The sequence below is a fragment of the Diabrotica undecimpunctata genome, chromosome 7 (genome assembly GCF_040954645.1).
Source record: "Diabrotica undecimpunctata isolate CICGRU chromosome 7, icDiaUnde3, whole genome shotgun sequence".
Classification (NCBI taxonomy): domain Eukaryota; kingdom Metazoa; phylum Arthropoda; class Insecta; order Coleoptera; family Chrysomelidae; genus Diabrotica; species Diabrotica undecimpunctata.
Genome location: NC_092809.1, coordinates 65,394,475 through 65,409,474, shown reverse-complemented (window position 1 = coordinate 65,409,474; position 15,000 = coordinate 65,394,475). Strand labels below are relative to the sequence as shown.

The 15,000-nt window shown below is 33.0% G+C and overlaps 1 protein-coding gene across 2 annotated transcripts in view; it reads right to left on the bottom strand.

Moving 5' to 3' along the window:
• Positions 1-3,375: 3,375 nt before the first annotated feature.
• Positions 3,376-15,000, bottom strand: part of LOC140446794 (microfibril-associated glycoprotein 4-like) — a 50,853-nt gene continuing 39,228 nt past the window's right edge. For both annotated transcript variants that reach the window (XM_072539383.1, XM_072539384.1), the window contains exons 5-6: positions 10,834-11,067; positions 3,376-3,679 (exon numbers count right to left, since the gene is read on the bottom strand). In XM_072539383.1, the coding sequence (XP_072395484.1) occupies positions 3,501-3,679; positions 10,834-11,067 (413 nt within the window). In that variant the 3' untranslated portion in view covers positions 3,376-3,500. The remainder of the gene's footprint in view (positions 3,680-10,833; positions 11,068-15,000) is intronic.

Genomic DNA, 15,000 nt, shown 5'->3' with positions numbered 1-15,000 from the left:
TAATTCTCCATATCGAGTTCATCAGTCTGTTCGTTATCCATTTCGTGTTCTATTTCTGTTCGTAAAAACTGTTATTCGTTTTTATTATTAAAATTTTCATGAGTTTCAATCAACCCTGTATTATCATGTAATTCATTTAAAATCGTACTTGTATCAGAACTCTCTCCAAAGTTTTTATGATCACTGATTGTTTGGTCATTGGCAACTTCTACCACCTTTTGTTTCACTATATCAACCATATATCTTGCCCTTTTTGACATTTTAATCCACCTTTCCACGGGTGACTTATTTGTGACACAAATCCACGGGTGGGGTCTATCAGGACCAAATTTTAAACATCCTGTTTTTCATTAAAAAAAAAAAATTTAAATATTTTTAAGGAAACTTACTGATATAACGTTGTACTACCTAAATGTACATATAATATGTGTATCAATATGTATTAAAATCGTTTACTGCGAAATAACTAACACCATTATTTTTGTACAAGAGTTTATTAAAAAAATTATGAACCGCAAAATACAAAAGAAAAATATAAAAAAAGACAACGATATTACTCTATATACTTACAGTAATACAAGTAAAAACTAAATATCCAAAATTAAATTTTGAAATAGAAAATAGAGGGGGTTAAATAATGTTAATTTTGTTTCTACACAATCAGCACAACAAGCTTTTATATGTTCCATACATAACCAGTTTTTACACAATTGGCAAAAATATCTAGTTTTTCTTTTTTTACAATACTTACACATCCCCGTTTTCCTGGGGCTGGGTCATACCTCGTCGTTTGCTCAATTCCAGAAAATTTTGCAGCAAGTAACCGTGATGTTCTCTGTATACGCATATTTGGTGCTCGTATTTTCATTTTTTTCTGGACTACCGCAATTCCTAAAGATTTCAGAAACAATCGACGAGAAGACCGAAATTCTGCATTCGTATGATTGAATCTTAGTATATAATAAATGCATTTATAGCTGCAATGTTAGCCAAGCCATAGCACAAAAACAAGAAATGCCCACTCACGGGTGGGGTCTGTCAGGACACTTTTACAGGTAGCGATTGAAGGAATTCATACAATTTCACCAAATTATGCTAAAGTGTACTATTCATTGCCATTAAAAGGTACATCGAGTGTAGGAAAAAAATACAAAAAAAAATTGAAAAAATTAAGCAATTTCATTTATAGTTGTACTGATGGACCCCACCCGTGGGAAGGAGGGTTAAGAAGTACTGCTCATTTTTTAATGAACTACAATAAATTAAACTAAATATATACAGCGACAAGCACCAACAAGTTAAAACAAATGGAAATGGCACATGCCTTCCGGGGTCTGTGACGCATAGTAACAATAGATTTTTGTTTATGTGCGGCACGTGTATCTGGGGGCATGTCTCAAATTACCGACATCAGTAGCGAGATTTAAAAATTTGCTATCGATAGCTATTTGTTATACTTAAAACTATCTACAAGTACCATTTTTATCGCAAAAATTTTGTTAATATTATTTGTAATAACTGTTGATGTGAAGTAATACTAAATATGTAATGTTTCTCTCTAAACCAGGAGTTGTAGAATTATTTTCTTTAAAAAGAGTTTCATCCTTTTTTATTTTGTAGGAAAGAAAAGTCTTTCTTTTTATCCAGCAAGAGAATACTTCTAAACGGCGAACAAATTCAAATAGTTTAGGAACCTTCTTGGGTGTGTTGCCCAGGAAATCTATGTAAGTATTTTTTTGATTTCTTCCTTTGTAGTTACCCCTTCTAGTTTTCATTTTATTCACTTACTTACGACCCAGCTCTCCAACCACACCAAGAGTGGCCGTTCGCAAACATTTTGGTCTGTTTGCTTACCCTATCTCCAGCCCAATAATTGCTCAGTCCCCACTTTCAACCCTCTATAAGTGATACAAAATGTGGTGGGCAAATTATACCGTTACAGTTTAACGAGTTTCAACGTGGTAGTACATCAGCTACCACGGAAATAAACGTGACAAAATTTCATGAACTCATGTTGAGAAATAAATTGCTACTTCTTTAAAGTTTTCGTTTTTTTTTTTGTAGGCTAAGTACTTATCGCACCGCCCTAGTAAAACATTAAAAAATAGCACAGAAAATAGGACGCTACATCTTATTTATCCTCAATAAATATGGTGATAGCCAGCACATGCTTTGAGCGTAAAAATATACACAAAGGCACTTGGGTTAGCCCAAATGGTAACACAATCAATCAAATTGACCATGTTGTTGTGGACGCAAGACATTACAGCAATGTTACGAATTTACATACCAGACGTGAAGCAAACATTAACTCCGATCACTACCTGGTGCAGGCTAAACTAAGGGCACGAATCTCTAAAACAAAAAAATGGTAAAGGAAGCAAAGAAGAAGTGGACAGTCTACGAAACCCTAAGATAGTTAAAAAATTTGAACACAAACTTAAAGAAAAACTAGAAGACCAAATGAGTAGTACTGTTAAAAATATAGATAATTACTGGAATGAGTGCGAAAATGGAGTACAAGAAACCGGGATATGATACAGGCGCTACAATTTTGAGTTGTATCAATGCTATGAAAAATGCAACATCATCAAATTTTATAAAACATTTTTATTGGAACGCAATATTATACATGATACTTTTTTTTTGCTTGCGGCCCTATAAGATATCAAACAATACCAAATCTAGTGCCATACACAGTTCGTTTTATTGTTAAGTTCAGAGGTCCTAATTTAGAACGCGGTACCATAGCTATAGCTTTTGCTATATTTCGACGAAATTCCATTAAATCTTATTTGCGTTGGTCTTCCATAGTCTCACTACCAGAGAAGTAACCATAATTGCTATTATGTGTTCTAAAATGGCTCTCTCCTAACCAATGCACTTTAGCCAGCCCAGAGATTTTAATTTTATATCATTCTGTTCAGCCCCCATTCAATAATTGACAGTTTACCTGTGATTGTCTTTAGCCCTTGTACGTTTCATGTACTGACATTAATTAATATACTGAGTTTTAATTTCTGTGGACTATTAGCTATATTTCCACGGGCTGTTCACTAACATTTGCGTCGCTGGTGGCTAATTTTACACTCCTTGACTCGGACTCAATTAGAAAAATTTAAAAATTGACGCGCACTAGATATTTTGTTTTGTCTTTAAAATAAACTGGTTGACAGGGAGGAGGCGAGCCTTTAGCCTCTTACTGTGTGGATTTCATAGAGTCCGCTGTCCAAGGGACTATATTTAAGAAAATAAGTTATAACTATGTAATTCAATTTTATTATTGAGTCTATCTACTTTGTATGATTTGCTTACGTTAGGAAATTTAACCAAATTACAAATAGTGGCCGTTTGAATAGGAAATTAAAAAAGACATTTTTATTTATCAGAATTTATTTACTTTAATCATTTTAATTAAAAATTAATGCTTTTTGAACGTACATTACAACTAAGTGTTAAAAATTATCTTTTCTGAGCAGGAAAATATTTTGATTTAGGTTTTATGTGGTACGAGTAGTAGGTGCTCGTATCATCATCCTTGATCCGGCTAAATTTGCAGTACTGTCTGTAAATGACGGCCAAATGAGCCCAAGGGGATGGGATTTGTCATCAAATACTATATTCATATACTTTCCATTAAGATTACTGTCCAAACAACTGACAAACCACCAAGCAGACTCTAAAAAAAAAAAAAATGATAAGTTCGATGTTGTATCTACTGACGAGTTTATATGAATTTATATGCATGAGAAAAAGGCGAAAATAAGTAGGTACTTCTATAGGCATCAAACTTGGCAAAAATAATTCTAATAAAACTTTATATTCCAATAAAATATTTCTGAAATAAACAAGGTTTAAAAAATTCTCTATACTATATACGTAAACATCGATATAAATCTAAATAAAACAAACCAACTTCTCCTTCTATCTCTCTATTAGGTAATTTTGCCTGTTTCTATTTTCTTGGATTGTGCCTTCGTGTTATTTTATCCCACACTTTTTCTACCCCCCACAACAAAGATTCAGATCCGGAAGATCCTTCGTAGACGCCGTATTTGTACTAAGACAAATCACAGAAAAGAAAATACTCCGACGAATATCAGAGAGAAGTCTGTTGGATATGGAGAGAAGCGAAAATATAAGAAGAGCATGCAATATAAAAGACATAAATGAATAGGTGACAAAACAAAAACAGGAGTGGAACGAACACATCAGTAGAATGGCAGAGGAAGGATAGAATAGTACGAATATCATGAGATAAGTCACCAAATGGACGAAGAAGTATTGGCAGACCAAGAAAAAGAGAATGCGACAATTTTAACAGTTTAGGAGGCTAATATTGAAGAAGAAACAGGCTTTAAAGCCTATATACTAGAAGAAAGAAGACGAAGAAGACTTTTTCCACAAAATGGCGATTAGTCTCTTGTTATCGTGAGTATCCTTTCGTCTGCCATTCTGCTTATATCATTGTTCCATTTTTTTTTATTTTATTAATAACAGCATTAACCGCTTTGGGTTATTAGCTGTACTAAAATTAATACATGGACATTTAAATCTAAATAGTATTTTTGATTAATTAATATGTTCAGAGTTAGGTAAGAATATCATATTTTACATATTTTACCATTAAAAATAATGTCTTAACGTAAGAAGGTCGTTCTGTATGTTGAAAATCGTTATTTAAGTTTTACAGTGAGTATTTGGATGGTAAATTTACTAAATTTTAAATATTAAAACATAAAGGTGTAGTGTATTGGAAACCACTGTTAACTATTACATACAAAAAAGCGTAAAGCTATTACTTAAAACCTGACTATAATTTTTGCATTTAACTGTTTATTTTGTTTATCTTTAAACTTTTTTGTGCTCATTAGTGAAACACTAATATATTTCAAATTACCTTTCGCTTTACGCAAATTTTATAGCCAACCAGTAATACGACATGGTGTGTTGTTATCTAGATACTGGTCAATAATTACAACAATTATGGATAATCCTAAACCTGTTGCTTTTAACTATAAGGGCAACAAAATTAAACAAACTGCTTTAACGTAACAAAACCAATAATGTTAACAAGTGACGGAGAAAACAATACACCTACAACTTCGTACGTTGCTGCAACTAAAACAAAACCTAAACCCATTTTTCCAAAAAAAAACAAGCAATTATTATACATTCCCATCTCAATCTTGTGTTATTGAACTACGTTAAGGCAGTTGGAAACATCGTTAATCATAAAAATGTTTGTTTTGCATCGAAAATCTGAAACAACCGAGTGTGCATCTACTTATCAAGAACCAAACTTGTTGACCAGCTTATATTAGAGCATTCCACTATAACTGTAAATTCCGTTAACCTAAGTATAAGAAGACTAGTTTTTCCAGCTAAGAGAATATTAATATTAAACATCTGTCCGTGTCCATCCATACCTAATGAGGTCATAGAATAGGCACTCAAAGATTTCGAACTTAAAATGGTGTCGCCTATATGATAATTAAAGGCAGGTATTTAAGGAGGTTAGGACTCGCATATTATGAGTTTCAGAGTTTCAGACGTCAAGTCTACGTTACCCTAGCTATTGAGAACTACAAGCTTCAAACGTCACTTTTAGTAGAGCATGATCATAGCGCGTATAGAATATCCTGGATCACAGATCGTATGGAGTGTTTTCTTCGTAAACAGCCTGGACATACAGAAAACAAATGTCGTAACACAAATACACAAACAACCTCATTGCCGCAATCAAATAATTTATCATCAACATTCTCAACAACTACAATAGTTGAAACAAATTCTGAGCATCTTTAAACAACTACATTATTACCCGCACCATGTATCAAACGACTGCATTCATCAACTAATGACACAAATTCTCTTGAAGACCAGGCATTTGACGTTGATGTAATGCCCCCTCCTTAGCACTCCCCCAATACTGATAAACCAAAATTAGTTAAGAAGAAACCTAGAATGCAATCCACAAACGCAGCTATTCTATCAGACAACACAAAGATAATTATACAATTATACAATATCTCTGTAACACAAATGCGAATGGCTATACGTTAGTATCTGATCAGATCATTGCATTCCTCGAAAACACATTTGGCAACGGCAATCCAATAATGGAAGCTTTGCAAATTACTACAGGTCCTGTTGAACGATATGTATAGGATATATCTTTCTTTAGCAGAAAGATCTGTTAAGGGTAGAGTTACTAGAACAACGAAAAAATTAAACAAATAGTTAACCACAGATAATAATAGCAACGCTGAAGTATCACAATCATCTACTGACGACAATTATCTCCCAGATACATCACAAAAGTCAAAAATCTACCATTTAATTACTAAGTTGCTTTTCAAATTAAATTAAAGGAATTGTGATGGACTCTATCCGAGATATGAAAGAATCAAACAATTGATGGCAGAAACAGAGGCAGATTTTATATATTTACAAGAGACAAACTTTAAAGATACCAAAATTGGACAACCTAAAAGTTACGAAGGTTACCATTGTTTAAGGAATACCTAAGTGCCAGTGGCGCCATCTCAATTTTTGTTTCCAGAGATCTGTTTTTCACATTCCACATACTCACTACTGGCATGGAAGCAATCGCAGTCTCAATCTGGTGCCCCAGCAAAATTACAGTATGTATCATTTACGTACCACCTAATTACAAACTTTTAGAAGAGGAAATGTATCATCTAATCCATCAACTCACCACTCCTTATATTTTTGTGGACGACTTCAATGCACAAACCTTATGTGGGATTCTGATAACATTTGGAAGGGGAAAAGTCATTGAAAATGTATTAAATTGTTCTAGCACTTGCCTATTAAATACCGGATCAAGTACTTCAACATTTTCTGGCACATTTTCAGCAATTAATTTGAGCTTTTCTAACCAAAGTCATTATTTCTATTAAACTGGCATGTCCATGACAGTCCCTTTGATATTAATCACTTTCCAATTCTGATTTTAAATAGCGAGAATAAATCTAGCAATTATCATGTACCCAAATGGCGAATCGATAATGCAGATTGGATTGGCTTCTGCTCGTAAATTTTCTAATGACGTAGACGAATCTCTACGTGCTAAAAGAAAACAGAAAAATTTCATGAAGTGAATATACTTCGTCACCAAAATTTAACACACATTCTGCTTAAGTATGGACGAAAATACTACAAATGTAGGGCAGCGTGACAAGTTTCTGTATTTGAAGTATAAGTTATCAAAACATTGTTATCAATAACACACAACGCATTGCCAATTTACTGGCTGATACGTTTGAACAAAAATCTAAAAGACAATACTCACCAAATACATCATCAGGCACATTAACTGGAAAGTTCTCCGCAATAAAAACTGCACAAGAAATTTATCCTCTTAATACACCATTTACCATAGAGGAGCTATTGACGGCACTCGATTGTGTAAAAACAAAGACTCTGGTCCAGATGACATTCCTTTCTTAAAGAAATTATTGACTCCTTGCATCATTATTTTATTAAAATTTTACAGCGGTATTTGGAACAGTTATAATTTTCCTTAGCGGTGACAATTTTTTGACAATTTTGACATACAACTGAGTATTACTAGATGTTATTGATCATCATAAAGTCTTAGGACTGACCTTTGACTTCTGACTTACTTGTAATACACACATACAGGAAACGAAAGGCAACTGTTTAAAAAATATTAATATTCTTAAAAGTTTAGCACATTTTCAATGGGGAGCTGGCGAAGAGGTATTGCTTACAGTTTACAAATCCATTATTTGCTCTAAAATAGACTAAGCTAGTTTTGTCTATATATTTGCCTCCTAGTCACGTCTCAAAGCTCTTGACTCCGTACACAATACGGGTCTTAGGATTTGCTTAGGTGCCTTCAGATCTAGCCCAGCTCAAAGCATGTACTGTGAAGCTAACGAATCGACAGTCTGGTTAAGGAGAAAACATTTTCTTTTGTCATATGCAGCTAGCTTATCAGCCAATCCACAAAATCCAGTCTACCAACTAGTTATTCAACCAAATAATTTGGTTTATTATTCTCGGACTACTGGAGCTGTACAACCTCTCTCTCGTATACTAAATTCCATTCTCGACAGTTTCGATCTTGCTGCAACTTCATCCTTTCATGGAGGATTCATACATCCTCCGTGGCGTAAGCAACTTTCGAATGTCAATACCTCCCTTTGCTTTTTCAATAAACATGATACTCCTTAAGCTAGAATTAAACAATTACTCCTAGACATACTTTTTCGAAAATTTAGAAACGTTTTAATTTGCCACGCCGAACCATTCTGAACAACATTAAACGAACGCATGTTTTTTCCATTGGCCATCCCCTTACACTCACTAAAATAGAAGAACGTCATTTAGTGCATATTGTTATAGCAAGTGCAGAATATGGTGCTCCTTTACCAAAAATTTAGAGGTTATTTAGAGAGAGCTCCTTAAAAGATTAGAATGTTTGTTAAACAATATATAGATGCCAGAGGAACTTCTCGAGTTGTTTATTTCTCTCACAACAACCTTCCTAGTTTTGACTGGGTCAAGGCTTTTTTGTCACAACATAAGCACATTTTAACTCAAAGGCACTGCCAAAACGATAAACGATCGAGGGCAGCCAACACTAAAGAAATCATAGAGGGATATTTTAATAATTTAAAAATAACACTTAAAAACATTAAACCTCAAAATATTCTAAATTATGACGAAACAAATATGTCAAATGACCCTGGTACCCAAAAATGTGTATTTTGACGTGGGAAAAGATACCCGGAAAAATACATACACCGCCACTAAAAGCGCAGTGTCTCTAATGTTCGCAGCTACCGCAACAGGAGATCGCCTACCACTGTATGTCGTTTATAAAGCTGAAATATTATATGATAGATGGATAACGGATGGCCACCCCGTACACTGTATAATAGAACAAAATCTGGATAGTTTGATGTATCAACTTTCCAACATTGGAGTTTTAAAGTTGTTTTACCGTGGTCAAAACGGGATGATAACACCACCAAGGTTTTAACTGGGAACAACTTGTCCTCACATGTGAATATTAAGATAATAAAGGCTGGTCAAAGGGCAAATATAGGGTTTATATTTCTGCCACTACAGGGCTTACATATCCACTTGTTATGTTGGATTTTTTAGGTCTTTAAAAAGATTCTGGAAGAATATCCTTACTGATTTAAAAACTAGTCAACCTAACTTAAATTTATTTAAAAAAACACCTTTCCCCAAATGCTAACAAAACTAATAGAGGCGATTGAAGCAAACTTTCAAAAAAATCTTGAAAGTTTGAATCTTGAATTTGTCTCTTTGAACTACATGAATTGCTAAAAAAGACGTCTAATGAGAAATTTGCGAAAAAAGACATAAGCTCTGAAATTGATAATGCATCATTACATTTTTTACAACAAAAAAAGAAAGAGTTTACAACAAAAAAAAAACACTAAAAAAATAAACAAAAATTTGCTTAATACTGAACCCGGTAAGTCAGTTCAATTTGAAGAATTTTATCACAATCAAGAGGGAAGTGGAAACGAGGATTTAGAAGGAGAAATAGAGCTGGAGAGGAATGGCAACGAAAATTTAACAGAAGAAATAGAGATGAAGATGAATAACAGTGACGATGATAATAATGACAAGGCAGATGAATTATTTGAAGAAGAGAAGGATAAAATGGTTACAAATATAGAGTCCGATAAAAATATTGAAGTAGATGGAAATAATCTAAAAATTTGTTGTGGGGGTTCAATTTCCTACAAAAAAAAACCGTTAAACATTACATCAGGATTATAGTAGAAATGAATGACGACAATACATACTACACTGTAAAATTTTTAAGAGAAAATATAAATGGTTTTGTGTTTTCAAACATATCAGACATGTCGGACACCAAATTTAAAGACATTAGACAAATATTAAACAAACCTTTCAAAACTAGAAATGGATATTTTTCTTTTAAAGAAAATTTAAGTTGTTTTCAGTTTCTTATGTTTATGTTTCTTATTTCTTATGTTTATGTATTTAATTTTTTTTCGGCTGTGTTAGAGATTGTGATAAAAAAGTACATTTTCTGTTAATATCTTGCGAGTTCTAAAAATAATTTTTGTATTTATTTATATGTGCTAAGAAAAGGAATATTTGAATAAAACTGGACATTGCTGATGAAATGAAACTATCGTATAATCAGAATGACAACTAATAGAGTAGTAAAGATGCCGGGAGATGGTTCCCCAATAGAAAGATGATCAGCGGGAAGACCACAAAGACAACGGCAGATACTGCTACTACAAGACACAACTTAGTGTAGGTACATTGAAAAATAGATTTATATACATACAAAAAGAAGAAAAAAAGACAAGTGATTTTTTCTTTCTGATGAACTCTTTTCTTCATGTAGTCCTACCTTTTACTATAAGCTGTAGAAGAAAGAGTTTTCAAGCTTGAAAAATGCGTATTTTCGCATTTTTTGGATTTAAAACCTCTTATAAATCAAAATCTGTCAATTTTAAAGAAAAATGTAAAAACCTTCATTTGTTTAAAATGATGCAAAAATCTAAAAAAGTATATTTCTTTTTGTAATTTGTTTAAAAAAAATAGTTTAAACAATTTCTGAACAAAAATTTTGCCGCACACCTTTTAAATTTGTTTAAAGGAACATTTTTCAACAAGAATCCGCAAAGAAATCGAATCAGAAACATTTTTCCTACAGTGAGCGATCTCACAACATGGACTATTACCAATTTACATTAAGATCAAGTGAAAAGAATAATAATATAAAATAAATATTTTTGTTTGTAATAAAAAAAATCTTACCATATTCTTTCGCGCAACTTTTATTTGGTTTTGTATCTTGATCCACATCTAATGTTGAAAATCTTGCCCCAACATGAAAACTTAAAGAATCACCTGCATCTCCGGAAAATCCGTTCAGTTCCGTTAAGGTATATCCGTTTCTTTCGGGGCCTATTACAAATGATGTGTATTGTGCATATCCGATTCTATTATTCGTGTCCGTCACTTCTATTAATAGTTCACTTGTCTCAGATGCTAAAACAATATAGCCAAAAATATAACAATAAGTAAAGTTTAAAACGGAAATTTCGAGTGGTTAGCTGTATACCATAGTTTAAAAATGCTTTAAAAATAAAGTAAAAACTTTCTTTTAAAACCTAGATTACCGGACTTTTAGTAACAAGTACGGTACTTTTAGTACCGTTTAGTTGCACGTGATTACTGGAGTATCGTAAATTTTACTACCTATAAAAGATGCCTTGTAATTACAAAACGTATATTTAGAATCTAAACAGGAGAGTTTTTATCACTATAATAACACATTTTAAAATAATAAAAAATTGAATTGGTTAATGTTTTAAACACTCGGTGCAAATTTTGCTAAGATGCTCACCACATATCGTATGCTTGCATACTTGATAATATATGTAGTTGTCATTCGTCGTTTTCGGCTTGGATAATAAAAGCAAATTTTTCTTTTTCTTTCTTGATATATGGAAACTTCTTCTGCAGCAGGCATCTTTAAAACGTGAACTATATCGTTACGCATATTTCGACGCAAAGTAGCGGTTGCGAATCTTTGTCTCATCCATGATTCGGCAAGAGACTGGCTTAAATCAACCATATACTGGTACAGAGAGACGGACTTTTTACCTCGTTTTGGGTCGGAAAACCCAAAGACGGCCACACAATGGCCATCTTTGGGTTTTTCTGTTACAGCTCATGTTGGAACACATTTGGTCAAAAGTATTTACGCCTGATTTTGTGTTATTGTAATTTTTTATCATTACAGGCATGCCTATTTCTTCTGATACTTCTGCCGTTTCGAGCAAAGTTAAAAGCAGTAATACTAATTTCTGTTTTTTAGGGACGTAAGATAACAAAGTTTTCTTCTGATCAAAACAGAACATCGAAGAGTTTGCATTTCGATCTTTTAGTGCCAACATCTCTGTGGGATTTTTTTTTTATTTTTGCGAAGAGTACCTTATGCTATTAATTTATATGGCTCTTGTAACAGTTCATCAACCAGTTTCACTGACATAAACCAGTTGTCCATGGTTACGTTCAGATTTGATCCATGGACAGATTTTGTTAGTTCTTTGACATAATGTTCTGCAAGTTCAAACCATTGGTATTAGTTTTCTTTTCCAAACAGGAACTTGCATTCAACATATATTTACTGGAGGAATCAAATAATATTACTATCTTAATTCCGTACTTTGAAGGTTTATTGGGGATGTACATCCTGAAAGGGCATCTTCCCCAGAATCCTAGCAGTTGCTCATCAATTGTAAGATATGGTGATGGAGTATATGAAGTGCGGCATATTTCAATGAAAATATCCCATATTTCGCGGATATGAGTAAAAGATTCATTTAAGATGATCATTTACTTATCTCTCTTGCCTTATTTGCTTTTCGTCAAATCTTATACATTTTAGTAAAAATGTAAAGCGACAACAATTTATACACGCTCTGTAAAACGTTCCTGAAATGGAGGTGTTAAACATATAATTTGCAGATAAATGGTTTTTTTGCGACACAAAGGACAAAAATTGCAAGTAAAGCTCTTAATTCTTCAATTGATCTTTGAGACACATTTTTATGATTATTATGTTTCTCAACTTGTCTTACAATTGGATGTTGCAAAATAATTTCAAGTAGCCTGTTTGGAAAGAAATGTAAGAAGTGTTCATTAAAAGTATTACAGTTTTTAGCGGTACCTTTGGGACCTGATACGAAGAATAAGATTCCTTGCAGCTGTCCTTCTTGATTTATGGGGAACTTCGATCGACCACTTATGACCATTATTACCCTTAAAACTTTTTTTTGTTGGGATCACTACATACTTTGATTTTCCAGATATCGACGTAGAAATTTTTTCAATATCGGAAATGGCATCTTGCCCTGTCGGTTCATTAGAACAAGGAGATACAATCAAATCTTCGATAGCTTCATTATCCGAGTGTGAAGATTCTATCTCCAGATTATCTTTTTCCCAGTCACTGCCACTGTCTTCGAAGGGATCTGAGTCAAAGTCTTCACCATTCATAATACGCGCAGCCTCTTTTTCCAGTTTTTTTTTCTGTCAGTGGCCTTTTGGAATCCATTTTACTGAAATCCAAATTATATTGTTCTGAAGCTATTTCCTTGGGGCATCTTATGTAATTTACTATTTTATTTGGGAATAAAGCCACAATGTTAGTTTGAAATTAATTTATTTGACGTTTTGACTTCCACTTCGGAAATCTTTATCAAAATACTGATTACAAAAAACGATTTCCAAAATGGACGTCGAAACTTCAAACAAATTAATTTCAAACTAAAATTTTGGCTGTATTTTCAAATAAAATAGTAAATTTCAAAATTTATATTTAATACAAGAATACAAAATAAAATAATGAGCTAACAACTTACCTCTATGAAATTTATTCGAAGCCGATGGAAATAGCCAAAACAAAAAAAATGAACACCTACTAATAAAACTATCGTAGATACCGGAGCTTCATAAAATTGACAATGAAGGTGTGAAAACTATATTGTAAAAAGATTTATAAATTTTAAGAACGTTTTCGGTCCTATCACATCATAAGTGAAAAACGTGTATATAATGTAATGGGAACTAGCCACATAATGGGATCAGATGACCTTTATATTACATAATTAGAGCAACAAATATTATAATTATTAAGACACTGGGTCAATGATAAGGGATTACATTTTTTTCGAGAAACCAAACAAATTTGGCAACATGGCATTGAATGGTGTAGGCATGTTGGAAAGTGCTTCTAAGTCAAAACCGTGTAAAAAGTGTAAAAAGAACGTTTTAAATGGTGTTAAGTGCAGTATTTGTAAGAGTTGTTTCCATACTGGCTGTGCAAGAATCAATGTAATTACATGTTGTACTCCGACAGCGGTAACTACCGACCTAGACCAGGCATTTTACGATGCTATGGAAACTCAAGGAAGTAAGCTAGTTGACTCACAAATATTTTCATATATTCTTAGACAAAAAGATTTATTAATTATTGAATTAAGAGACAAAATAAATATTTTAATATTGCCGTATTAAAATGCGATAAAACTAAAAATGAGACAAAAACTGGAAATTAAAAACATGTACAAAAAAGTGGAGAATTCTCTAAAATTGTAATTAACAACAAAACTTACGCTGACAAGCACAATAACTACACTGATAAAAATAAGAAGCTGATTGAGGGTGTTGCCAGCTCTTTGATAAAATCAGAAGTCTCAAGAAATTGTGTTTCGTGTGCTATACTAAATGCTGTAACAAAAGAAAAATGTGAAATTTAGATGAGGATACTTCAGCTCGTAATAACAATAAATGGAAAGAAGTAAAAAGAAACAAACAAAGAAGGCAACTTATAGTAGGCAAAAATGAATCTATTAAAATAAACGGCAAGGAATTTAAAAGTATTCCAAAAATGGCAAATATTTACGTATACCGGGTGGATCACGTATAAGAGTGGAAAAAAAAAGATTTGCTGTATTTGTTCCTAAAAATTGCTTGAACTTCGCCTTCTTTTCCCGACATAGTGGAGCAATCATCAAAATCAAGGCCGACAAATTTGAGTGGATCAACTTTATGATATGTCAGGAAATCATCAAATGCTTGGTGCATTCAGAGCATCCAGATGAACAAACCCTGTAAATGCTTCACGAATTTCGTCAGTTTCTTTATCAAAATATCTCAAACTAATTGACAACTGTTCTTTGCCTGAAATATCAGCGGTTTCGTCAGCTAATATTCCATAGTAGGTTGCTTTTTTGACTTTTTCAAAAATTTCTCTTCTAATTACGTGGCAGCAGATGTCAATTATTTCATTTTATATCCTCACTGACTTATATGAGGCATTCTTAGCCCCATGTTCAAAGTGCTCCTGCAAAATTTTGTCTCCGGTATCAGTTAGAAAATTACACAAGTCTTGGAAAACACCCTCACTCGATT